Source organism: Helianthus annuus, chromosome 1, assembly GCF_002127325.2.
Source record: "Helianthus annuus cultivar XRQ/B chromosome 1, HanXRQr2.0-SUNRISE, whole genome shotgun sequence".
NCBI lineage: Eukaryota > Viridiplantae > Streptophyta > Magnoliopsida > Asterales > Asteraceae > Helianthus > Helianthus annuus.
The window spans coordinates 55,385,057-55,412,977 of NC_035433.2; the positions used below are offsets into that span (position 1 = coordinate 55,385,057).

Sequence of the window (27,921 nt, forward strand, 5' to 3'; positions counted from 1 at the left end):
AACACGGGGAGATTCCTATGGGAGAAAATCCTAAAGCTTTCAGGATCAAGGTATCTCAATTCACAATCTTAAATAATATGTTATATAAACGATCTCTTGCAGGACCATATTTAAGATGTATCGAGAATCCTGAAATTCAAGAAGTATTGAGAGACTTCCATGAAGGAGATTGTGGAAACCACACTGGGGGCAGGGCATTGTTCTCAAGGATCCTTAGAACAGGATACTACTGGCCAACTATGAAAAGGGATGCTGTAGAATATGCTAAGAAATGTGATCCTTGTCAAAGACACAGCAATATCCTTCATCAGCCAGCTGAATTTTTGCATCCAATACCATCCTCTTGGCCATTCATGAGATGGGGGATGGATATAGTTGGCAAGCTCCCTAAAGCACCTGGTGGAAAAGTATTTATGCTTTCCATGACCGACTACTTCTCCAAGTGGATAGAAGCTAAAGCTTTTGCTCAAGTCAGAGAAAAGGAAGTTATATCCTTTATTAAGAGAAACATTATAACCAGATTTGGCATTCCCTCTGAAATTATATGTGATAATGGTTCCCAATTCATTGGGAGCAGAACCACTAACTTTTGTGACAGTTGGGGAATTAAGATGATAACGTCAACACCAGTCCATCCACAAGCCAATGGTCAAGCAGAATCATCCAACAAGATCATCATCAACAACCTGAAGAAGAAATTAGGATCCAAGAAGGGGAAATGGGCAGAGGAATTGCCTTATGTGCTGTGGGCTGATAGGACAACTCCCAAGAATGCCACTGGTCAAACACCCTTCTCTTTAGTATTTGGGGCAGAAGCAGTGATTCCAACAGAAATGGTGATTCCAACTGCTAGAACAAGTACTCGTGATCCTGAAGAAAATGCTGCAAACCTAGCTCAAGACTTGGATACTATTGAGGAAATCATGGATCTGGCTAGGATAAGGATGGCAAGCTACCAACAAAGAATGGCTGGTGCCTACAACAAAAATGTCAGGATAAGGAAGTTCCAAGTCGGGGATATGGTGTTGAGAAAAGCATTCCAAAACACCATCAATCCTGCTGACGGAAAATTGGCACCAAAATGGGAAGGCCCTTACTTGATTGAAGCCGAAGCAGGAAAGGGGGCATACAGATTGCTAACCATGGAAGGAAATTTGTTACCAAGAGCCTGGAATGCTATTCACTTAAAGAAGTATTTCATGTGAACAAGATCCTCCAAGCATATGATCCTTACATTAGAAGCATCCTCGAAGGATCCCGGCGATATCAGTGATCCTTACTCTGGTAAAGTCCTTATCTCAAAAATTTTCCGTTTCCTTATTTTTACCTAAGGATAAGGATCATGCATCCTTCATCCTCTTCTCACGAGAATTTGAGTTATGATAGCCCAGGTATCCTCAGCATATCGTTAAAGATCTTCAAAAGCACCTCAGATCCTTGGGTCCAACCCCAGTTATCCTTGGGCTTGTCCCCAGTTTTCGCCAGTAGCGCACGATGATCCTGGTATAGTTCACGTCTTTGGGACCAGTACCCACCTTCGGGGCTGACAACCTCATCGTACTGGCTATACCCGGGATCCTACGTATAATGGTAGACGTACCATACATCCGTTCCTAAGGTTTCTAACGTTTTCACGTTAGAAAAGGTTTTGACATTTTCATGTCACCAAGTTTGGATAGTCGCCAGTAAGGGCCATACTCCAGTTTACATACGATCCTTGGGCTTGTCCCCAGTTATCCTTTGGGCTTGTCCCCAGTGATCCTTTGGGCTTATCCCCAGTTATCCTTTGGGCATGTCCCCAGCTATTAATTTATCTTTTATATTGGCTTAGTCCCAAGTTATGTTCCATTTTCCAGGTTTTCGAAGTTAAACAAATAAGGATCCTTAATCCTTATTATCCGTTAAAATTTCACTTATGGTTATCTTGATTAAAGGTTAGGATCCTAACTTGGATTCTCAGGTATGATCCTTGACTATTTTGATTATACTTGTTATTTTGAATAACCCTTACACTTTGACAACTAAACATATGATCCTTGATCATAAACTATTTCTGAAAATTTTCAATGATAGGATATTTGATCTAGGATCATATCCTAAATTTCTTAAACATGATTTGCTCAGCTTTTGTCACCTTGACAAATATGTTTCTAAAATAATTGGACAACAAGAGGATAAATAAAGGATAACAACACGAGATAAGCCAAAAAAGATTAGAGTTATTTTATTAACAAAGGATTTTAAACCCTTCAAAGTTGTCAAAATTGCCAACCCACGTTTCTACCAGCAAAACGTGGCCCGTCCACATGGGTTGGCAAAGGGTGTCCATTGTCTATGCGGTCATAGCAGGTGTGGGTAATTAAAAGCGGCAGGATCACAAAGGCTTCATCCCCCAAACAGAGGATCCCTCCACCATTTGCGATCCTACCTATTGTTCAAAGGATCCATGATCCTTAATCCTAGAAACTATTGTTTAAGTACCGACCATCATTGTTTGAAAACATCACAACCACAAAAACCACTACCAAATTTTAAAAATTGGGCTCCGGCCTAGTCTCGAAATATCCATCATCGCCCAATCCTGCAGCTCAAACCATTGCTGCTCCGTCTCCACCCTGATCCTTGCCAGCCTCACCACCTTCCAGCATTGGGATCTCCTCAGCTTCGTTCTCATCCTCCAGCTCTGCCAATCTTGCCTTCCAACCCTCCACGTCCCATGAGCTTTTATCAAAGGCAGGATCCTGAGCCTCCGCAGCCATCTGCAGTTGTATCTTATACATAGCTATTGCGGCAGAGACCTTGGCATCCTGGGTGATCTGCTGCTTCTCACCATCCATGTTGACCAGCATTTGAGCAGCTTCATCCTTTGTAGCCCGGAGTTCCTTCTCAAGATCAGCTATCTTGAGATCCTTCAACACGCCCATTTGTTGGAGGTCGGCGATTTGGCAATCCTGATCCTCGACGTGGCCAAGGTAGGTTTCTATTTCAGCAAGTTTCTGCAGAAAGGGAAAAAGGTAAGTTCAGGACCAGGTGATCCTCAAAGAAGCAGGATATACAGGCAGGATATTTAAGCAGGATATTCAAGTAGGATAACCAACAGGAGCAATGATCCTTACTTCATTAACATAATCAAGAAACTGCTGGCGGAGCAGGGGAAATCCTTGAAGATCCTCAGAAGCCTTCCTCTTCTTTCCCTTACCCCTAATAGGAGCTTTAGGGGCTGAAGCAGATGGACTAGCAGCAGGGGTCTTCTTCCTTGTAGACTTGACATTGGCAAGCTCGTCAATACCAAACTTGGAGGCAGACTTGACAGATTTCCCAGCACCTACACAATCAAAATAAGATAAGTACTTTAACTAATTTAAAAATCCTACATAGAACCACTTTTTAATGAGGATACTTACTTGACATTGTGGCAGATGCGGAGGATACTTCCTGTGAATCTTGAATGGCAACTTGAAAACTTCTGGTCTCAGGATCAAGCTTTTTGAAGGCTAGAACTCTCTCTCTTGCAGCAGGAGTCAACTTGAGATGAGCAACGGATATAGTTGCACAAAAGACAAAGAAGACATTAGTAATCATCATCATAAGGAACAAGTCTGATGGTGATCCTTCCAGGATCCTCTATCCTACCATGAGTAGCCCACTCCTTGGGCAGATCCTCCCCATTAGGGATGGTATCCCTCCTAACAAAGAAGAATCGTCGCTTCCAGTTCGTATCATTTTTGGTAACCTTAAGAACAGGGTGATCCTCCCCAGCTTTCCGTTTCAACAAATATCGACAGGATCCAAACGTTGTGAGATCATACATCTCAGCCAGCTCCGCCATTCCCAAATCAATCCCTTCTTGCTCAATGATCCTTTCCAGGGTATACAAAACCCTCCAGATCATCGGCATGGCTTGAATATAAGACATGCCGGTCAGGGAAAAGAAAGATTGGGTGAAAGCTGGAAAGGGATACGAATATCCTATGGTGAATGGAGTTGCAGGAAAAGCTACCCATGTGTCAGAAACAAAATCGCTTAAAGCAGTGGGAGTGAAAGACTTGAAGATAGCATCCGCCGGAAAACAGTGACGGATCCTATCGATGTGAGCATCGGTGAAGCAGCACCTCTCGGTGGGAGAGTCTTTAATGATCCCTTGACCTTTCAAAGGGCTATTCTTCTTGTGATCCTTGTGAGGAGAATTCCGGAGCAACATATTCGCGGTGGAATGAAAAGAGAAAGAAAAACAGAGTGAGAGAAGGAAAGAAAAGAGAAAGAATACCTGATCGATCTTTCGGACGAGATTATAAAGGGAGTAGCTCTTGAATTTAAATGCAAATTGATCCTAAGTCTATCTCCTATTTATAATGATGATCTGCAGGATTATCACGTCTATGACGTAAGGGTTGCAGCGGCTAGTCCGAGTTTAACGGCTAGTTATCCGAGTCGTTCGTTGCAGATAAGATCAAAGCAAAATATAACTCATTTATTTACAAAATCACTCCTTATATTTTGGGGGCAATTGTTAGGGCTGGATTTTTATAATACATGATCCTTACATGTGATCCTAACCAGTGATCCTTGTTTCTTTGGCAGATAGTGATCCTCAGCAGAGTTCCAGGATCAGGATCACGGACTATCATAGGATCCTCATGATAACAGTTGCTTTCATTGAATTTAATGTCATTTTGCAGGAATGTCTAGCAGGATCCGCTCTTAGCATCACAATCAAGGGACGCGTCTTTACAACTTTGGCATATGCTTAATCAGAGATGAACGTTGTGAAGGATATGGAAACTTGGCATGATTTAAGGGCGATAATTTAGGCTAGATTTACTTTTATTTCTAAAGGGGTAATGAGCTGATTATTAGTTTGTTTACCTAAAATAGGCCACTCACACTTGTATATATAACACTCTTCCCCATTCGGAAGACACAACACAATTCTCACACGCTTAGACACTCGAAACTATAGTGATCCTTGTACTCAGCTCATTATCATCCGAAGTTGTAACCATTTTTCTTATATTGAAGTTTGGTGATCGGTAGTTGCCATCACCCGAGGTTTTTTATGCCGGAGATCATACATTGATCAAGGGCTTTTTCCTCGTATAAATCCTTGTGTCACTTGCATATTTCTTACTAAAGTGATCCTTTACTTTTTCTACAAACCAAGCATCATTCCCCGTTTACTTAGAGTTTGGTTGCATTATCCTTGTGTGATTTTTGACCAAAACAGAAAGCATTCCAAAATACCACAAATCCTGCTGATGGCAAGTTAGCACCAAAGTGGGAAGGCCCCTATCTTATTGAAGCAGAGGCAGGAAAGGGGGCATATCGATTATTAACAATGGAAGGTGATTTGCTACCAAGAGCTTGGAATGTTGTCCATTTGAAGAGATACTTTAGTTTAAAGGATCTAGGATCCTTGGCCATCTTCATATCTGGTATACATTAAGGATCCTTAGAGGATATATGATCCTCGTTCCGGTAATGATCTGGTTCTAATTTATTTAATCCTTTAATTTAATTTATTACAAGGAGAAGGATCCAGGATCCTTAATCCTTTTTCACTTAGTTCTGAGTTTTGCAGAAGTTGATGCATCCTTGACAAAGGATTAAGTATCCACCGAAGTCTCCTAAGTTTTATGGGCTTCTCCCCAGTTTTTTGGGTTTATCCCCAGTTTTTTGGGCTTGTCTCCAGTTTAAGGTATCTACTACCTTCGCTAGTAGCGCACGATTATCCTGGTGCAGTTAAAGGCAATAGGACCAGTACCTGATTTAGGGGCTGACAATTTCATTGTAGTGGCTGTATTCAAGATCCTAAGTATAATGGTAGATGTACCATACATACGTTCCTAAGGTTTCTAACGTTTTCACGTTAGCTAAGATTTTGGCATTTTCATGTCACTAAGTTTGGATAGTCGCCAGTAAGGGCCATACTCCAGTTTACACAAGATTCTTTGGGCTTGTCCCCAGTTTTTTGGGCTTGTCCCTTGTTTTTTGGGCTTGTCCCCAGTTTTATTGGGCTTGTCCCCAGATTGTTGGGCTTGTCCCCAGTTACTAACTTTTCCTTTTACAGTTGGCTTAGTCCCAAGTTATGTTCCATTTCAGGTTTCCAAAGCTAAACGGTTAAGGATGCTGGATCCTAACCTTATATGAGGGTTTGTCTTTTGGTTATCACAATTGTAAGTATCAAGTATTTAGGATCCTAACTTGGATTCTCTGGTATGATCCTTATTTACTATCGCAACCCCCGTCCCCCTATACAGATATGGGAACGAGTGGCCGCAGCCAGTTTCGGTGGTATCGGGTATTGTCTAATTTGGCAGCGGAATTTTTCATCAGGACCGTAGTTAGGAAATATTTTATCAGAGTAAAATACAACACTTTCATACTATTAAACACATGGGATAAAACCCAAGTTTTAAGTACACACATTTTCATGGGAATAAATCCTATTTTTATTTAATAAAAACATCTATTTCTTTTAGGTAACTTTATTGCCACTTTTCCAAGCCTTCAGTGTTGTCCAGCTAGCTTCTATTTGGCTTTCACAGTTTGTTACCTGAAATGCGTTTAAAAACATTTTGTTAGTGGGAAATACTGGTGAGTGAATCCCAGTTCAATCAAGTTTTAATAAAAACCATTGTACAGTATTGAGGGCGGTCTCGCAATTATATTTGTTTCCGAGTCATACCAATTACCACCCACGGTACTGTCAGACCTGACTTGTAGAAATGTTACCCATCGCAAGGCAGTAACTAATTTTGTATACAAAACCCCAACATACCGACGCTAATTGTATCCTTACAAATAGTCAATAACTGTTTAATATATAATTAATTGTGTGAGGTTTTGTAAAAGCAATTTGCAAAAAGGAGATTACTCACATTGCTGTCTTAGATTATCCTTTAGGGATTCCTGGTAACAATCTATAAATTACACAAATGCACACATGTTAGTATAATAACCCATTTTAACATTAGTAATACCCTCCCCGAGACGACATTCCAACGACTATGTCGGGCAGAACCACGACAGCCGTTACGGAACCCTAGATCAATCGGGCAGAGTATCTAATACGTATCCAGGGGTTACGATACTTACAACGGAGTAGAATCTCATTATTTAGGGGGTATTATGCCCGAGTATAGTGCCTACTATAAGAAAGTTTGAGAGAGAAAGTCGAAATTTGAACGATCAGACTGAAGGCTCGAGCTCCAGCTTTATAGGGGTTGATTCTGCGTTCGTCGCGCCCCGCGTAGCCCATAGCCAGGGCCTTCGCGGCCCGCGACTAGGTGCGTAGGGCCTAGCTCTGATTCGTCACCCGGTATAGCTTTGCCACGTGGCGGCTTCTGGAGGAGGGCGGGTGGCCAGCCTCGTTGCGGCCCGCGTCGACTAAAGACAAGGGGCGTCGCGCCCCGCGACAACCCAATTATTTTTCTTTTTATTTATTTATTAATATTTTAACATATTTTGGGTTCGGTTTTCACATACGGGGTGTATTTTAAGACATATTGGGATATTTTAAAATATTTTAGGGTATCGAAAATATTTCGAGGGTGTCGGTTTAGGGTTGTTATATCCTCCCCACCTTGTTTTAGAGCTCGTCCTCGAGGTCTACTGGAAAAGGTGTGGATATTTCCTTTGTATTCCTGATTCAAGCTCCCATGTGTATTCGGGTCCTCTTTTGGAGTCCCATTTTACTTTGACCAGAAATAATCTCTTATGCTTGAGGTTCTTAACTTTCCTGTCTTCAATTTGTAGAGGCCTTTCTACAAATTTGAGTTGTTCATTTACCTCTATGTCCTTAAGAGGTACCATTAGTGATTCATCAGCTAAGCATTTCTTGAGATTAGATATATGAAATACATCATGTATTCCTGCCATTTCCTCTGGCAGTTGTAGCTGATAAGCTACAGGTGCTATTCTTCTAATAATCTTAAAAGGTCCAACATACCTGGGACTTAGCTTCCCTCTTTTGATGAATCTTACTACTCCTTTCCAAGGAGAGACTTTCAACAACACTTTATCTCCTACTTGAAATTCCAAAGGTTTGCGTCTGTTATCAGCGTAGCTCTTTTGTCGATCACGTGCTGCTTTCAGTCGATCCTTGACTTGAATGATCTTGTCAGTTGTTTCTTGCACTATCTCAGGTCCAGATAGTTGCTTTTCCCCAATTTCTGCCGAACAGACTGGGGTTCGGCACTTTCGTCCATAAAGTGCTTCGAATGGTGTAGCATTTATACTTGTGTGATGACTGTTATTATAAGAAAATTCTATTAAAGGTAAGTGATCATCCCAATTACCTCCGAAATCAATTACACAAGCTCTAAGCATGTCTTCCATCGTCTGAATTGTCCTTTCGCTTTGTCCGTCAGTTTGAGGATGATAAGCTGTGCTTAGATTTAACTTGGTTCCCATTGCTTTTTGGAAACTTGCCCAAAAATGAGAGGTAAAACGGCTATCTCTGTCAGAAACAATTGATAAAGGTATTCCATGTAATGAAACTATTTCATTTACATACAATTTGGCTAATTGTTCCATACTGAAAGTTTCCTTCATTGGTAGGAAATGAGCTGATTTACTTAGCCTGTCTACAATCACCCAGATTGTATCACTACCTTTTCTTGTTTTGGGTAATTTGGTAACAAAATCCATTGTTATCAATTCCCAATTCCACAATGGCATCTCTAACTGTTGCAGCAATCCTGAGGGTTTCTGGTGTTCATCTTTCACTTGTGAAGAAGTTAAACATTTAGAAACATAGGCTGCTATATCCTTTTTCATTCCTATCAACCAAAAATTCTTTCTTAAATCCTGATACATCTTATCATTTCCTGGATGCATCTTATATTTGGACTTATAGGCTTCTTCTAATATACGATGACTTAGGTTTCCTAATTTAGGTATCCACATTCTTGGTTATGGAATCTTCAAATTCCATCTGTTCCTTGTTCTAATTCCTTAATCATTCCTTTTAATTTTTCAGTATCATCCTTGATTACTGATTCTTGTGCTTTTCTAATTTGATCATTTAAATCTACTTGTAGATTTAATTTAAGAGAACGTACCCTTCTTGGCTTTTCATGATACTTTCGGCTTAAAGCATCAGCCACTACATTTGCCTTTCCTGCATGATACTGGATATTACAATCATAATCACTAAGAATCTCCATCCAGCGTCTCTGTCTCATATTTAACTCTTTTTGCCCAAAGACATACCTTAAACTTTTATGATCTGTGAATATGGTAATCTTACTACCATAAAGGTAATGTCTCCAAATTTTAAGGGCAAAAATTATGGCTCCTAATTCCAAATCATGGGTTGAATAATTCTTTTCATGATTCTCTTAAGCTGTCTAGACGCATAAGCTATAACCTTTTGACGTTGCATTAATACACATCCATAACCTAACTTAGAAGCGTCACAATAGACTACAAAATCTTCAGTTCCCTCTGGTAACGCTAGTATGGGTGCGTGGGTTAATCTTTGCTTAAGAATTCTAAATGCTTCTTCTTGTTTTGGTCCCCATTCAAACTTAAAGGATTTACAGGTTAACTTAGTTAAGGGAATGGCTATTCTAGAAAAATCTCGAATAAATCTCCTATAATACCCGGCCAATCCAAAGAAACTTCTAACCTCGGTTGGTGACTCAGGGGTTTTCCATTGGGTAATTGCCTCGATTTTTGTGGGATCCACATGAATTCCTTCATGGTTAACTAAGTGTCCAAGAAACTGTACCTGCTCTAACCAAAACTCGCACTTTGAAAATTTAGCATAAAGCTTTTCCTTTCTTAATAGACTTAGAAGTGCGTGCAAATGCTTTGCATGATCCTCTTTACTTTTAGAATAAATGAGAATATCATCAATAAAAACAATTATGAATTTATCCAAATATGGCTTACATATTCTGTTCATCATGTCCATAAATGCAGCTGGGGCATTGGTTAAACCAAATGGCATGACAGTAAATTCATAATGGCCATACCTTGTTCTAAATGTGGTTTTAGGAATGTCCTCTTCCTGTACCTTTATATTTAATTGATGATATCCTGATCTTAAATCGATTTTAGAGAAAAATCGAGCTCCTTGAAGTTGATCGAACAGATCATCGATCCTTGGTAATGGGTACCGATTCTTAATCGTGACCTTGTTCAATTCACTGTAGTCAATGCACATACGCATTGAACCGTCCTTCTTTTTGACGAACAGTATCGGTGCTCCCCGTGGAGATGAGCTTGGCTGTATGAATCCTTTTTCCAACAATTCGTCTAACTATTTCTTCAGTTCCTGCATTTCGGCTGGTGCCAAACGGTAAGGTGCTTTGGCAATCGGTGCTGTCCCTGGTAGCAGATGGATTCTGAATTCAACTTCTATGTCTGGCGGTTGCCCTGGCAATTCTTCTGGAAATATATCTGAAAACTGAGACACTACTGGAATGTCTTTTAGTTCTTTTCCTTTAGTATTAGTGATTATAGAAATCAAATACACTAATGATCCTTTTCTTATATATATATATATATATATATATATGTATATTTAACGGAAAATTTCATTGAACCAAACCCCGCTAACAAGAAGCTAGACGAGGGACCAAACAAACAAACAAACAGGAAAGGAAATTACAAATCAAAAGAGATCCATCTATTCCACTCGACATTTATCCTTTTAGCCTTATACTTAACCCAAAGGAAGCTGGACGATTTGACTTCGCCTTTAATGCCATCCACTTTAAACGAACCGTTGTTGAAGATGATGTTGTTTCGGGTTTTCAATAATGTCCAGCATGTCGTCGTAATGATAGCGTGGATCACTTGACGTTTATAACTTGAGCTGGTCGCTGAACGGTGAATCTCGAAGATATCACGAACTGAGGAGACATCAATTGGATCCAACCCACACCATCTACTTACCGCGTTCCAGATCACCGAAGCCACGTAACAGGACGCAAAAATGTGGTCCGCAGATTCGTTCGCCATATTGCATAAAGGGCACATTGACGGGCCAATTAATATACCTCTTTTTCTTAACACGTCGGCAGTCGGAAGCCAGTTTAGTAATAATCTCCACCCAAAAGTGTTAAGTTTAATAGGAACCAAAGGATTCCAATCCCACACTTCGACTTCCTCATCCGCATTCGAAGCCTGAATGATGGATTTCATGGAAGAAACAGTGAATGCCCCTGAAACATCAGCTTTCCATATCCATTTATCCACTCCATTGCCAAAATACATGCTTGTGACAATATTTTATAATGCGCTAATCTGGGTAACCATTTCCTCTTCCATAACATTTGATTTCCAATTCCATTCGCAAACCAAGCCACCTGCCACCTCTTTTAACCGATCGGCAACGCTACAATTTTTATTGGATTCAAGAGCAAATAATTCGATAAAACGGTCCCTTAACGGTTGGTCCCCCACCCAAATATCAAGCCAAAAACGTATTTTTGCCCGTCGCCCACCTTGCCGATAATAGACTTAGCAACCGACGCGTTGTTTTTTGCTAAGCTATTTTCCAAGTTCGCGATGGAAGCCCATGTACCCGTCAATTTTTTATTCATGGGTAACGTCGGCCAAGAACGGGGAGTGTAATGGAGAGCCGAAATTAAACGACGCCATAAGGAATTATCTTCACACCTGAACCTCCACCACCACTTTGAGAGAAGCGCGAGGTTCGCCGTCTTAAGAGAACCGAGGCCCAAACCTCCTTCGTCTTTCGGCTTTGTTACTTTCTCCCAAGCCACCCAAGCCATCTTCTTTTTATCCTCCGTCTCTCCCCAAAGAAACCTTCTTCGTTTGGCTTCCAATATACTTATCAATTTTTCGGGCGCTTTGTAAAGTGAGAAGAAGTAAGTTGGGAGACTTTCCAGCACTGTTTTCAGAATCGTTAGGCGACCTCCCATAGAAAGAGAGTTTGCCTTCCATCCCGAAAGCCGATTATCAAACATGTCGATCACTTTTTGCAAATTATTTATTCTGCTCATTTGGGCACCCAGTGTCAAACCTAAATAAGAAAAAGGTAAGTCCTCCACTTTGCGGTGGAGAATTTGTGCTAAAGCGCAACATTCTTCCGACGACACGCCCACCCCGATAAGGGATGATTTGTGGAGATTTATATTTAGACCGGAGATAAGATTAAAACACCTGAGCAACCTTGCCAAAGAGTAGGAATTATCCTTCGACCACTCACCGATAATAAGCGAGTCATCCGCGTAGAGGAGGTGCGAAATTTGTGGACTATTATTGGGAGTCGAAAAACCTTTAAAGAACTCCATTTTTTTAGCTTCGTTTAAAAGCACCGTGAAACCTTCCATAGCGACAAGGAATAAAAACGGCGACAACGGGTCACCTTGTCGAATCCCCCGTTCGCACCAAAACTCGAAAGTGGGTGAGCCGTTAACAAGGACAGACGAGCGAACAGACCCGATTATACTCAAAATCCAAAGTCTCCAATTTGCCGGGAACCTCATCTTTGCGAACACATCATCCAAATAATTCCAATTGAGGTGATCATACGCCTTTTCAAAATCGATCTTGAAAAGCATTCCTTTTTTCTTGCATTTTTTCAACCAATTTACGATTTCATTAACAATGAGCGGGCCGTCAAGAATGGAACGCCCTTGTAAAAACGCCGATTGGTTTGGAGAAATAACTGAGGGCAGTACCACTTTCAACCGATTAGCCAACACCTTCGATACCACTTTACCAATAGAGCCCAATAAAGTGATAGGTCGAAAGTCTTGAAGAACGATTGGGTCGCGCACCTTAGGAATAAGAGTGATAAAATAAGCGCAAACTTTATGATCCATCTCTCCGAACTCAAAAAAAATTCTCCATAACTTTGACGAAGTCTTCTTCAAAAAGGTTCCAGAAGCGTTTGAAGAATCTAAAATTAAAACCAGTGGGCCCAGGGGCCTTATCATCACCGCACTCCCAAACTGCTTGTTTAACTTCTACTCTAGAGAACGGTTGGATGAGCATCGTCGCCTCCTCTACTGAAATGGATTTAAAGGATAAAGCGCTCATACACGGCCTAAGCTTCAAGGGCTCTTTAAACCGATCTCTAAAAAAATGATGGACCGTTTTCTTCACGTGAACCGGATTGTTGCACCACCGACCATCAACAGTGAGTCTGTGAATCTTGCTAGAAGCCGATTTAATCTTGATCGATCTGTGAAAAAACGCTGAATTCTCATCCCCAAAAGACGCCCAATTCACTCGAGATTTTTGACGAATATCTTTAGTCGTTTTATCTTCGAATTCTGCCAAGTTTTTTATGCATTCGGCCCTGACCCATTCTTCCTCATCTGTGAGATCTCTCTGCTTCATGATCCCTTCCACATTTAATAAGTCGGCAGTGTTCGAAGCTTTAGATTCACCCTCCTTTATTTTCTTGCCCTTGACCCACTCCTTTATACGATCCCGGATGAGTTTTAATTTATCAGCTAACAAACCATCCCGCGGCCCGTCACCACCTTGAAAATCCTCCAGAGCTTTAGAAATCACATTAGCCAAATCGGATTCTTCAAGCCAAGAGTTGAAGAATCTAAAAGGAACGAGCCCGAAATTCGACAAGTCAGTAACTAGGAGAATTGGAGCATGATTAGACAAGAATCTTTGTAAGGCCGTTAAACACCCATCCGACCATAAATCAAAAAAGTCTTGATTGACCAGAATTCTGTCCAGCTTGCTAAACTTCCTCCCTTTCTTCTTAAAATAAGTAAACTTGGCGCCTTTCATAGCAAACTCCGCAAGACTATTATTCTCTGTAAAATCATTGAAAAGCCTGGCTACAACTGGATCAAAAGTGGAATTAAGTCTATCTTCTGGATATCTCACAACGTTAAAATCACCCATAATAACCCACACCCCTTGATTGATTCTTTAATTCTGTGATTTCATCCCACAACGTTTTTTTGGCGGAAGTGTTCTTAAGACCATAAAGATTCACGACGTTGATCGGCGTGCCGTCACCCTTCAAAACCCCAGCAACAAAAATGTAAAAACGGTTAGTAATAACAAAAGTTTTTTTCGAAAATACCCGGATTCCAAATCGATAAAAGGCCTCCCGAACGACCAGAAGCCTCCACGAACTCGAAAGCCAACGGATTATTGCCCCATAAAGATTGCACCTTGATCTTTGTCGGGTTTGCGAACTGGGTTTCTTGGATAGAAAGGAAAGACATCTTATTTGATATCACCAAATTCCTGATCCATCTCGCTTTAGCTTCATCCCCCACACCTTTGATGTTGATTGAGATAAAATTCATGTTTTTACAACTTTTTCCACCTCTCCTTCAATCAACTTTCTGACCTCACACTGAAAATCTTCCATGTTCACACCAATTTTGTTTCCGAAACACAAGGTTTCAACTGCCTCGTTATCAATCATAACAGGGGTTGACGCCATCGGGTGGTTCGCGCCTCCGTCTCTCTCCTCATGAATCCTCTGTTCATTAAACCCCTCGAAAATACCCCCTTTATAGCCTTGAACCTCCATTAGAATCTTCGACCACTACGTCTGTAGAGTCTGCAGAACTCTCGATCTGCATAGGGGAATTAGGAATTGGGTGTGGAAGAGGCTCGAATAAAGGAAAAGGTGGTCCACTGGAGCAATGGGCTCCTTTGGAGCCACTCTCTCTTCTACGCTTCTTAGACTTAGGCCCAGATGAGGAGGAAGGCCCAATATGGACTTTTAGATTGCTTGAGGCTTTTGGGCTATTAGATAAAACACGAGAAGCCGTTCTGACATTTGCTGAAAAGAGGAACTTCCGGTGAGAGAGAACCTTGGAAGAAGAGCCGCCCAAATCTTCCCCCCATGCAAAACCCTTCGATTTCTCAACGTCCGTCTCTCTTCCCCTTTCCTTGTTCTCCGCGAAAACAGTACCATCATTAGAATTTCCAGCCTTGCCGGACTGCAGATCAGAGAACCTACCTGCACACAAAAAATCCGGCTTCCACAACCCTAAGTCTTCCTCCACCAAAAGCCTAAAACTTTTGTCTTTCCATCTCAATATGACTTGTTCGTTAATCCTTGACAGGGAGCGAGTGAGAATCGCTACTCTACCCAAAGAAAGATCCACCGAAGAATACGACCTCTGAAAAGGAGATAGCAATCTCCCGAAAGAATTTCCAATGACATCAATAGTGTCCTCTCCCCAAAGTAACGCCGGAATACCCCTGAAAGTGATCCAGGCTATTCTATCTTCTTGCCCAGCTGACCCATCCCAATACACCACCGATGTGAACCATCGACTCCAAATGGACGTGTCCCTATCCAAAAATTATGTCGCCTTGTCCTTGTTCGCAAAAGTCAACAAGACCGACAAACCTCCTAGATAACGTAACGCTATGTCGGGCGAATTGAGTTCCGACAAGAGGAAGTTCAGCGCATTCAACTCATCTAAACCGTTAGCTTCCGCTAACAGAGAGCAACCGACCCACGTAAGTCCTTCTTGCCCCTCGGGCGCAAGAAGGATAGTTTTTCCTTGGCGGTTGACATTCCTGTCAAGAGCCAAAGTTGCAGCTTCCGCGAAGGATTTGGAGGTTCCTGGGACGAAACTAGGTTTCGGCCATGCACTGCCAGCTTGAACATTCGCCGACGGCCTACCGTGAGAAGACCCCACCAGAGGAGGTTTTTGAACACTGGAGTGAGACGCCCATTTATCGTATTTTTCCACATTCACCCCTACCTTGGCACCTCCTATCATCACCGAACCCATAGCTTCTTCCATCTCCTGCGGATTCCTAACATTTGCGAACCGGACGAAACCAAAGAGATTCTGGTACCTGTCCCTACGGCGAGACACATAAACACTCACCAGATCTCCAAAGCCTCCGAAAACCTTCAACAATTCCTTTTCACCGACTCCTTCAGGTAGATTTGAGAGGAAAAATGAAGTCGCCGGAATCTTAGGGACCAGACCTTCTCTTTCCTAGCTTCCTCCTTCTTCGTTCTTTTGCCTTTGAACGTATTCCAGTTGTTATCATGAAAATTCTTCTTGCCAAGCTTCCTTTGTTCTTCCTCTTTTCGTCTTCGCAGGTCTTCTGGTATGGGTTCGGGTCTCCCAGACCCTTGCCCTCCCCTGTGTCGCTCCATCACAGAGATGAATTTAGTGGGTCTAGATGGTTTATCTCCTTTAATTGTGATCTTTTCACCCTTTGGTGAATTTAATTGGATTGACTTTTGATCACATAAAATACTGGCTTTATTGGCTATTAACGAATCCATTCCTAATACAATGTTAAATCCTGCCAGATTCATTGGGTAAAGGTTTGCAATAAATTTTTGGTTTTAAATTTCTATTCTTACCCCCTGCAAGATTTCAGAAATCCTAACGGTTTCTCCATTTGCTGTCTCTACTAGACATTCTTGTGGGAGTTTAGTTAATGATTGATTTAGAAGTTTGCAAAATGAAGTATTAATAAAACTTTGGTTTGCACCAGAGTCAAATAATACTTTAGCAAAAACATCATTAACTAAAAACGTATCGGCTATCACGTCCGGAATCATCTTGGCTTCATCTGCAGTCAGAACAAATGCTCTAGCATTTTTAGTGTTCTTGTTGTTCGCGGATGGAGCTAGTTTCGGACAATTTGGCTTGATGTGACCTTTTTCTCCACAGTTGAAGCACAGTCCATTACAAGATTTCCTCCTGCAATCTTCTTCCTTGTGTCCTGGCATCTTGCAGAAATTGCAGTGAGTGGAGCATTTTCCTGAGTGCTTCTTCTTACAAGCTTTGCAGTATGGTGCATAGGTAGAACCTAGATTCCTACGGTTGGAATTCCCAGAACGGAATTCTTGGGTAAGCCTTTGAGCTAGGTTTCTCCTCTGGTCTTCTCCTCTAGTACGGATTAATTCATCTGTCAAGGTATTTGCTAGTTCTACAGCTTCTTCTATGGTTTGGGGCCTAGCTGCCTTGACTACATGTCTAATCTCCCCGATTAGTCCCCAGATGTATCGGGAGATTAATACCGGTTCTGGTGATGCAAGGGTTGGTACTATTCTAGCATATTCAAAGAATGTAGTAGTATAACCCTTACTATTTACTCTAGTCATTCTAAGATTGAGAAACTTATTTGCTATCTGTTCTTTTTCATTGGGAGGGCAGAATTTCCTTTCTACCATATTTTTTAATTCCTCCCATTCCATGTAATATACCCTATTACTTCCTCTTGACTGGAGGATAGTGTTCCACCATTCTAATGCTGAGTTTTTTAATAGATTAGAAGCAAACATTATGATGTCTTCTTCAGCACACTTGCTTATCTTTAAAACTGCCTCATTCTTTTCTATCCAGCGTAGAGCTGCAATGGGTCCTTCGTTGCCCGAGAATTCTATTGGTTTGCAGGACCAGAATTCTTTAGAAGAACAACCATAAGGCATGGTTCTTCTTCTTTTGGGAATGGGCCCTTGAAGTACAGGTCCATTGTTCACGCTATGTTCAGGTTCAGTTGGTCGCTTACTGCTATGCTTACTTTTATTATGAGCTTCCTTGACAGTTTGAATAATAAATGGCATTGCATCTATGATTCCTTGTGCCACTATGTGTTGGATGGCACTATTATCCACTTGGTTTCCATGGTTATTGTTTTTTGGATTCTCATTATTCAGATTATCGTTATTCGGGTGGTTATTACTCTGGTTTTCATTGTTCAGGTTTTCCTGGTTCACTTCGTTGTCCATCTGAATTTTAAACATTTATCACGCATTAATATCACAAAATAATATTTAATATAGCCAATCACATGACACGCACTTTGGTCAAAAGCGTCGCTCATTGCGACTTTACTCTATTCATATAATATGCATCTATTACACACCAGTACTGAGATTACAATACCGACTGAAATTTAAAGTTACACTACTAGTAATAGGCATCCGTAGTTTTTTTTCATACACATATTTTATTATTATATTATATTATTATTATTATTATAACCTTCTCTACCATCACTTCTATGGATATGGATTCATCCAGAAATCCATATTGCGCTCGTTGTACTTCCAGACGAGTCGCTCTCCCACCTGTCTCATCCTTTCACTATTCTCTAAAATTTCCTCACCAAATGTCCTAAGTTCTTGTACGTTTTCTTCACTCATTAGGGGTGCAGGTTTTAGGACTGGGTTCGGAATCTGGGGTGTAGGTTCCTGGTACGAAGGTGTAGGGGCCTGGTATGGGTAAGGATTTTCTAGAATCTCCCTAATGAATACATCGTTATCATAATAGGGATCTAGAGGGTCTAACCCTGGGTAGGCTCCTAGGTTCTGCATGGGCATGTCTTCGTGTATCGGGTAACGTTGCACATAGTCCCTATTGTCGTCCCACCATGGGTCGTAATTTGGGTCTAAGGGATTTGGTGCGGGTACCCTAGGTATTTCTTCCGGATTAAAATCATGCATTTCTACTTGATTTTCAAGGTTTTCTATCTCCATCGGTTGGTCAGGAATTGGTGGTTGTGGTTGGGGTGCTAACATTTGTTCCACGTTAGGGTCAGCTACACTAGTTGCTAAGATATGGATGTTGGCTATACCCCTATTAAGCATGTCCTGGGCATAGGTATCAGTTTCTCTTTTGGCTGCGGCTAGTGCTCTCTGTTATTGTAACTTTTCCATACGCTTTCTACGCTCATGTACTCCCCTACTGAACCATCTCCTCTTTTTCTGAGGAAATGGCTCTTCAGATTGAGCCTTAAATACGAATATTCCTTCTTCCGTATCAGCAGAGTACCCCGAGAGGGCAGGCTGAGAAGAGGCACATTCGCTTCTAGGCGAACCAGACAATTGACGGTACGCGTCAGATGGTCCTCGGTCACTCACACTGTAAACTAACAAATAGTCAAATAACACATAACAAGAAAATACAATTATGCACGTATTCCCGTAATTTATTTCCTAACAATTTGAATTTTGGGGTCAGCAGAACACTTCTGTGGCTGAATCAGTGGCTTAGATCTGATACCACCTTCTGTTGCAACCCCCGTCCCCCAATACAGATATGGGAACGAGCGGCCGCGGCCAGTTTCGATGGTATCAGGTATTGTCTAATTTGGCAACGGAATTTTTCATCAGGACTGTAGTTTGGAAATATTTTATCAGAGTAAAATACCACACTTTCATACTATTAAACACATGGGATAAAACCCAAGTTTTAAGTACACACGTTTTCATGGGAATAAATCCTATTTTTATTTAATAAAAACATCTATTTCTTTTAGGTAACTTTATTGCCACTTTTCCAAGCCTTCAGTGCTGTCCAGCTGGCTTCTATTTGGCTTTCACAGTTTGTTACTTGAAACGTGTTTAAAAACATTTTATCAGTGGGAAATGATGGTGGGTGAATCCCAGTTCAATCAAGTTTTAATAAAAACCATTGTACAGTATTGAGGGCGGTCTTGCAATTATATTTGTTTCCAAGTCATACCAATTACCACCCACGGTACTGTCAGACCCGACTTGTGGAAATGTTACCCCTCGCAAGGCAGTAACAAATTTTGTATACAAAACCCCAACATACCGACGATAATTGTATCCTTACAAATACTCAATAACTGTTTAATATATAATTAATTGTGTGAGGTTTTGTAAAAGCAATTTGTAAAAAGGAGATTACTCACATTACTGTCTTAGATTATCCTTTTGGGATTCCTGGTGACAATCTATAAATTACACAAATGCACACGTGTTAGTATAATAACCCATTTTAACATTAGTAATACCCTCCCCGAGACGGCATTCCAAAGACTACGTCGGGCAGAACCACGACAGTCGTTACGGAACCCTAGATCAATCGGGCAGAGTATTTAATATGTATCTAGGGGTTATGATACCTACAACGGAGCAGAATCTCGTTATTTAGGGGGTATTATGCCCGAGTATAGTGCCTACTATAAGAAATTTTGAGAGCGAAAGTCGAAATTTGAACGATCATACTGAAGGCTCAAGCTCCAGCTTTATAGGGGCTGATTCTGGGTTCGTCGCGCCCCGCGTAGCCCACAGCCAGGGCCTTCGCGGCCCGCGACTTGGTGCGTAGGGCCTAGCTCTGATTCGTCACCCGGTATAGCTTCGCCATGTGTCACCACGTTGCGGCTTCCGGAGGAGGGCGGGTGGCCAGCCTCGCTGCGGCCCACGTCGACTAAAGACAAGGGGCGTCGCGCCCCGCGACGACCCAATTATTTTTGTTTTTATTTATTTTTTAATATTTTAACGTATTTTGGGTTCGGTTTTCACATACGGGGTGTATTTTAAGACATATTGGGATATTTTAAAATATTTTATGGTATCGAAAATATTTTGAGGGTGTCGGTTTAGGGTTGTTATATTTACGTTAATTTTATTCTTGATTTATCTATGTTACCCTTATACTTTGACAACAGGATATATGATCCTAAAAGTTATCTCACTTTTAGAACTTTTCAATTATAGGATATTTGATCCTTGATCATATCCTAAACTTTTTAACACAAACTAATTCTTTCATTATTAATTTGTAAGTTCAAAAGAAATGTGCAATAATAATTGAAAGGTAAATAGACACAGAATGAACAACACAAGATAGCCACAAGATTAAAGTTTTATTTATTTATCAAAAGATTAACCCTTCTAAGGTTGTCAAAATTACCTACCCCAAGCATCTACCAGTAATACGTGGCCCGTCCGTTGGGGTAGGTAAAGGGTGTGCATATTAACAAAGTCTAAAGGGCAGGAAATAAAGATGGCAGGATAATAGTGGCTTCATCCCCCAAACAGAGGATCCCTCCACCAGCTATCATCCTACCTATTGTCCCAAGGATCCATGACCCTTAAACCTAAATACTATTATTCAAGTACAGACCAGTATTGTTTAAAAACATCAACAAACAAAAAAAAACCATTAAACCATAAAAAATGGGCTCCGGGCGCGTCTAGATAAATCCATCATCGCCCATTGTTGCAGCCTAAACCTTCGCTGCATCATCACCACCAGCTACCTCTTCCACCGGATCCTTCACCCCACTGCGACCAGCCTCAATTGCCAAGACCTCCTCGGCTTCCTCTTCATCATCCAGCTCCGCCAGCTTCTGTTTCCAAGCCTCCTGTTCCCAGGCAGACCTATCGAAGGAAGGATCCTCAGCTTCCTTGGCCATTTGCAGCTTGATTTTGAGCATGGCGACTGTAGCAGAGAGCTTTGCCCCTTCCATCACCTCTTCCTTCTCTTGCTGAGCTATGATCTGGGTCAGGATCAACTCCTTCTTCACTAGGTTGATGTCATTCTCGAGGGAAGAGATTTTCTTGTCTTTGGCCAGGAACATCTTCTGGAAGTCCAGGTTCTTTTGCTCAGCCTCTTCGAGATGGTGATCAAGAAGCATTTGGATCTCAGCAAATTTCTGCAAAAAAGAAGTATATGTCAGGTTCTGTTATCCTCAGAAAGGGAAGATCAGACTTTAGGATCCAGGATCCTTACCTTAGAGACATACTCCTCGAATTGGTGTTGGATGAGAGAGAGGCCTTCAGTGGGCTCAGAGGTCTTTCTTTTCTTGACACCCTTGCCCCGTGTGCTCATGCCTTTAAGGTTCGGAATGCTGGGACTGGTAGTTAGTTGCTTCTTGATGGACTTTGAGGAAGCAAACTGTAACACCTCGGAAATTCCTGTCCAATAAAATAAAGACACGTGCCTTGAGTGACAAACGTGTCAGGAAAGCCGGATTAAATAAAAAGATGTATGGTAGGATTTTAAATAAAAGGGCGTCATGTTATTTAAAATACCTCTGAACGGCCCAAGGGCGACATGTTATTAAAATACCTCTGAGCAACCCAAATCATAAATCCCAAGATCCTTAAATCATTTGATAAACATCTTATATATATTAACCGGTTGTTTCTAAATAAATAAAATTCCATCTTTATTTGGAGATTGGACTATTAATAATGTTACTGCAAGAAAATGCTAGTTTAAATGTTATTCTAATGGAAATTAGAATAAATAATTAAAACATGTCCAACTATTAAGACTCCAAGACTTATTCTTGTATTTTCCGTCATTTTTGACCTTCACAAGAAGCCAAAGTTGTAAGAAGCATGCTAGGCATGCAATGGCTGAGCAAACTGGTCCCACAACTGAAAATATTAGCATGAGATTCGGAATCCACGAAGTTGCATGGTCAAGGCTTGAAGTTTGAAAAATTTTTGTTTTCTGGCCACCGGTTACGGACCGCAAGGACCTAGTCTTACGGTCCGTAAGATGGGTACCTGGGCGATTTCAGCAAAGGTCGGTTACAGACCGTAACTGTTTTAGCATACGGTCCGCAAGAGGAGCTTACGGACTGCAAGGCCTTAAGCTTACGATCCGTAAGACTGTCGCTGGCAGCAGAAAACGGACAGCTGCCTGTTCAGCCTGTTGCACCCACTTAAGAAGATGGTTTTCGAAACCAGGGACTTGCTAGGCAGTATTTAGCCACATAGGGGCACCTGGGATTATCTCATAACACTTATAGAGTCACTTGGCATGATCTTGGACCTTGTGGTTCACTATATAAGGACTTGTGTTGTAACCATATGCACTTGCTCATTTGGAACTTTGGCTCAAGACTTCTCTGGAACTTTTCTGGACAGCTACAAGTTCTCATTAAGTCTCTAACCCTAATTAGGACCTTTGTAAGTGTCCTTAATCCTTTTTAATCCCTTTTAGCTTAGTTGATTAGCTAAAAGTCAAACCATCGTAATTAAGGTTTGACTTCGAGATTAGTCCATAATTATGCAGTAATATCTCGAATTAAAAATACGTTTAAGAAGGTAATTATGTGGGTAACAAACCCTTAAAAGGGTATTTCCAGATTCCCACTCTAACCATGTTAATTGTCGAGTCAAAGTACACTTTAAAAAGTCAAGAGAATGTATAAATCCAAATAAACGCATAATTAGCAACGTAGGATACATGCAACCTGTTTAATCATTAATATAACATGGTAACCAATGTAAGGACATGTCCCAACATGTTCAACTCGACAATTTTCTGATTAGACCCGGTTTGGAACCGAAAGTCACTTAGTTTGACTTTCGCTTTGACTTTCAGTTCTGACCCGTTTTTGCCAAGAGTAGGAATGCCTTAGAGCTTCTTTTGGACCTAGTAACATGTTGGTATAACCTCCTGTGATTATACGGCTTAGTTCACTAGTTGTCTAATTAGTATGCAAGTTTCCGATAAATGCCATACGTTGACTATTATGCCCAAATATCCATAAAATGTGATTTTTAAAAATGTAAAAGAGTAAACATCTTAGTTACTGAATTATAAACATGGACCCAAAATTTGACATCAGTTTGAGGTCTAGAGTAAGAGTTATGCTCATTAGCGTAATTAGAAGCTTTCTTAATAATTAATTAGCATATAGCCTAACTAAACCCAAATTTTATATCAAAACTTTATACCCACTGATATATAATAATATTTTGGGACTTTTAAAGATTTTTATTTATTTTAGGCTGAATATAACTTAGAGTTCCAAACTTATTTCGGTAATTGCCGGTTATGCCCTTTTTGGCTATAAAATGGGTTTTATAAATCCTTTTGGCCTCAAACCTTTTTCTACTGATTTATTATGATAAATGTATTATTTTGAGCCTTCTGGAATTATAAAAATATCAGCTTTTCGTCTAAAACCCGGAAATGGCTCCAAATCGCCTCTTTAGGCATTTTTTACGACATAGTCTATGTCAAAACTAGTTTATATGCATAAGGGTCAATACCTACTGATATATTTAGTAGAATTCTACATTATAACAATAAACTAAAGATTCAAACTCAGATTTCCAGTTTTGACCTTTAGGGCTTATGTGAAATTACCAAAATGCCCTTTTGGTGCATAAGATGGTTATAATTAATAAAATTCACACATATTTGATAATATACTGTTATAACAAAGTTAACTAAGTATATTTACTGATCTATTCAGATATATAACTCAGAATGTTAGTTTAACTCTTTTACACCCTTTTAAATGACCAAAATGCCCTTATGAGGCGTATGTTGAGTTTAAAATCATTTGGGGCATAATAGGACATATCTTACTGATATCACAACATATTTAGTGCATATAATCTCAGGAAACTTGTATATGAATCATATGGTTACCCGTTACGCATTTTTCGCGTTCGGATCAGCTTATGTAACTAGTTTGCACATATTAGCCGAAATGGGTCAAACCGTATCATCTTTGTCTCAAAATATAGAACGTGTTTAGTTTACCCATAATATACAAGCCTCCAAACTTGTTGGGTCTAAATCACATTCCATTTCCGGTTTCCGCCTTTCATGCGATTAAACCGTATTTATCCTTTGAAACTAACCGGTCTAAGCTTAGGCTAAATTAAAGACCCGTTAGGATTCTAATAGGTTATTATAAACCTTCGTTCCAGAATAGGAGACCAGTAAAAGACACTTGCATTTGCTTATTGTGGTTTTATACTTGCTCAGGTAAATACTTTTAACTTATTTTCCCTTATACGGGCTTGGGGGTACGGTATATAAAATACCGCTTGGTCGGGCAATTGACCCTAACTCATTAGTAGTTGGGTATTATCAATGTGACCCGTTTGAAAACTGGTTTTGTTTGTTTTACGCCTTTGGGAGCTTAATGACCATGTCCCGGATATCCTTGGCATCATTTTACGAAATGGCCACGACCTTGACACGCGGGTGTAGGCGTACACCCGACAATGTGTCCATGTTTATTAAGGTATAACCGTTGGTTTCCCGCCGCGGTTTTATACTATGTGGTGTGTCAATTAACCTTAAAACCCGGCACGAACCGGGCGACTGAACGCATAACGAACATGTAATTATTTTACAAGATTAAACTTGATTAATTATCCCCAAGTTATAAAAAGTTTTGTGCCATGTGCATTTAAATCAATGTTTACAACATTTTCAAAATGAGTCAGCTAAAAAGTTTTGGGATGCCTTTCATCTGTTGAACAATTTTCCTTTTTATATTGATCCGCCTGTGGATCTATTTCAGCTACTATGTGATACTTGGATATTACAATTCGTTTGGTTGAAATAAATCTATTTTATTGCTTCCGCCGTGCATTATAATTTGTGTTGTTTGACTATGATGATATCAACTACGTCACGTTACTCCCCCACCGGACCCACCGGTGACACGTGGAAATTAGGTGTGTGACAGGTTGGTATCAAAGCCAACACTGAGTGAATTAAACACTAGCCTATTTTGTGTTTAATCTCAGTGCACGAATTGCACATTCTTCGAGTTCCGAGTCTAGACATCGAACATAGGACAAACTCTGTTTTGTTTTGTTTTATTCGGTCTTTTATTTTATATTTTGGTTGTTGTCTTAATCATTTTTGCAGGTCATAATGTGGCCAAGATTTATACGAGGTCGAGGTAAGGGCCCAGTTACGGGTCACGATCACGAAGCCGGACCATCACACCAGCGAACACCCTCTATTACTATGAGTACATGCCCACAAGAGCCGTGGAGACTCTATGTTGAGCCTGGGAGGCGATCAGTCTCTCTTAGTTCTTCGCCCTCATACTTACATTCTTTCGGGCCCAATTCAGAAAATGAGCCCAATGACCAACCACCTTCATTCATACCTTTACAGAGATCGAATTCCCATCATTCGTATGGCGACCCAACCCCAGTCTTCCAAAGCCGGTTCAACCCGGCTAACATCTTTCCAGAACCCGTGGGATTCAATCCACTCGGACCTAAGGATCATTTCTCAGGAGACCATGCTGACGATATGGATGAAGACACGGACCCCGTGGAGCCAGCGTCCGGAACACCAAATCACCCGATCGAAATCTCTGACGGGTCATCCTTTCACGGATCGCCTAATCGTGGTCCCGACAATTACCAGGAGAGATTCAAACAATGGGATTGGTATTTCACACCGTCCGAGCACTCGTCGCCTTACCAGCAACAGCAGCAGCAGCAGCAACAGCAACGGGATCCCTCCGAGGATTCTCGATTCAGGGCATTCACACCACCACCACCACCGCCAGTAGAGCAGCAACCGCCTCCGGAGCCCCCGAGGAGGAGGAGGTCAAACGCACGGATGTCCGTGCAAGGAGGAGTCCGTATCAGTACTCCTCAACCCTCAAGTGGCAGTCACTATCCGCCACTACAAGAAGAAGAGGAACCACAGATGTGAGGTCCATCAAACCCCATTCCTGAGGTCAACTATGCGCCTATGGCGCCACTAGTGGGTTTCGACAACCCAATCCCTGCCTACGCCGGATCAGCGGCATACAACCCCTTTGAGCTGCCGACGCATACCCATTACAACTATGCTGATGTAGACCCATACCAGGAGGCATGGGACTACAATGCTAGTCACCCAGAGGGACCTTATGGTGGTCTTTGGACCACTGGTTACCCAACCTATGGGTACCAGCGTCCGCCACCTCCACAGCCTCTGTATCAACCGCCGCAGCCGCAGTTGATCCCGCCCGAGCGCCAGCAAGAGCTCCTTGAAAGATTGGACCGTTGTGAACAGGAAATCCGGACCGAGCGCAATAACACTCGTGGTTTCTTCAAGGGATTATCAGATTTAATCAAAGGGGAGTCCAAGAGAAGGGGACATTAAAGACCTTGTGTTGTTTATTTATTTTAGATGTAATCAAGTCCCTGCGTGGATTTTTTTTTCAGTACTCAGCCCCTGCGTGGGCTTGTCATTTTGTATTTTGCCCCTGCGTGGGCATGTCTTTTAGTTGACCCCTGCGTGGGTTTGTTTTGTTTGTTTGTTTTTCGCCCCTGCGTGGGCATGTCATTTTTGTAGAAGTCCCGTTTGGGCAAATAATGTATTTGTTAAGACAATTGATGAGGTGTTCTAGTTTAAATTTTCAATTTTATTTATTATTGTTGATTATATTCATAAAACATAAAATAAATGAAAATAATAAGAGATCCGCCATTATAATTAAATGGTAAAATCTAAAAAGGACAGAGACCTAGCCTCATGTCACAATATAACAAGGCCAAGATGGTAGTTCCATAACTAGATTAAGATCTGTATTAACATCTCAATTTAGGACTATTCTGTGTTAATTATTAAAGGAATCTAAAAGGTAAAGCCTAGCCTATATGTTGTTGCAGACAAGGTCAAGATGGTAGGACCCACATAATAGATTCCAATTATTGTTAACATCTGTTAGTATGTTAACATGTTTGGCAAACTGTGAATCAGTAAAGTCACACGGGCCATCCTTTAAAAAGGGCAAATTTTAAATTCCCTTAATTATTTAACCGCTTCTTTGAGGCGAAGTGCCTGTGGGCAATAATTAAATGTCCTCTGGGACTAAGAACAGTGGTAGCTCATGACTCCCTGTTAATAAATGGTGATGAGCTATGGTTCAAACCTAAACACCGGATATTGTGAAATCCTAGTTTATTATTAAATTAAATTGTCCTCGTGACTAAGCCTTATGTGCTATTATTAAAATATTTAGGATAATAATAAAGATCCTAAAATTTTAACAAATGAACCAAAAATGGCAATTTAAAACCTTGGTTAATAAAATATAAAAATATTGTAAAAGTCGCTTAATAAAAACCTTGCCCATTATTTTATATGTAGCATTTAAGCTACATGGCTGGGTCGGATGAAGTCAATAGTCATCCGGTGGAAAACCGCGATAATGTTAAAATACAGTTGATTGGTGCGGAGCTGAAAGCGATTGTTGATGATGCGGTTACAAAGGCCTTAGAACGGCAGTACAGTGGGACCCATAGTAGAACCCTATCTACACCACATGCTAAGCCAAAGACTCAATCTGAGGCTCACAGCAAACCACCACCTACCCCACCTAAGTCTAAGAAGAATGATGACCGACTTTCTTCAAATGAAAACAGTGTTCATCCCAAGAAGATTGTGTTTGATGATGCCCCACGTGCTAAGGGTTGCACGTATAAATACTTCGTGT

General features: G+C 41.0%; 2 protein-coding genes across 2 annotated transcripts; both read right to left on the reverse strand.

Annotated features, from left to right (window-relative positions):
* Positions 1-10,614: 10,614 nt before the first annotated feature.
* LOC110895432 lies at positions 10,615-11,226 on the reverse strand. Its single transcript, XM_022142775.1, has one exon. The coding sequence runs from the start codon at positions 11,224-11,226 to the stop codon at positions 10,615-10,617; it is 612 nt and encodes a 203-aa protein (XP_021998467.1).
* Positions 11,227-12,813: 1,587 nt separating this feature from the next.
* LOC110895278 lies at positions 12,814-13,851 on the reverse strand. The gene has a single exon (XM_022142592.1). The coding sequence runs from the start codon at positions 13,849-13,851 to the stop codon at positions 12,814-12,816; it is 1,038 nt and encodes a 345-aa protein (XP_021998284.1).
* Positions 13,852-27,921: the final 14,070 nt, after the last annotated feature.

Bases quoted from the DNA above. Each gene is read 5' to 3' on its own strand.
- LOC110895432 (XM_022142775.1), bottom strand. From the start codon at position 11,226: ATGTATTTTGGCAATGGAGTGGATAAATGGATATGGAAAGCTGATGTT.
- LOC110895278 (XM_022142592.1), bottom strand. From the start codon at position 13,851: ATGGGTGATTTTAACGTTGTGAGATATCCAGAAGATAGACTTAATTCC.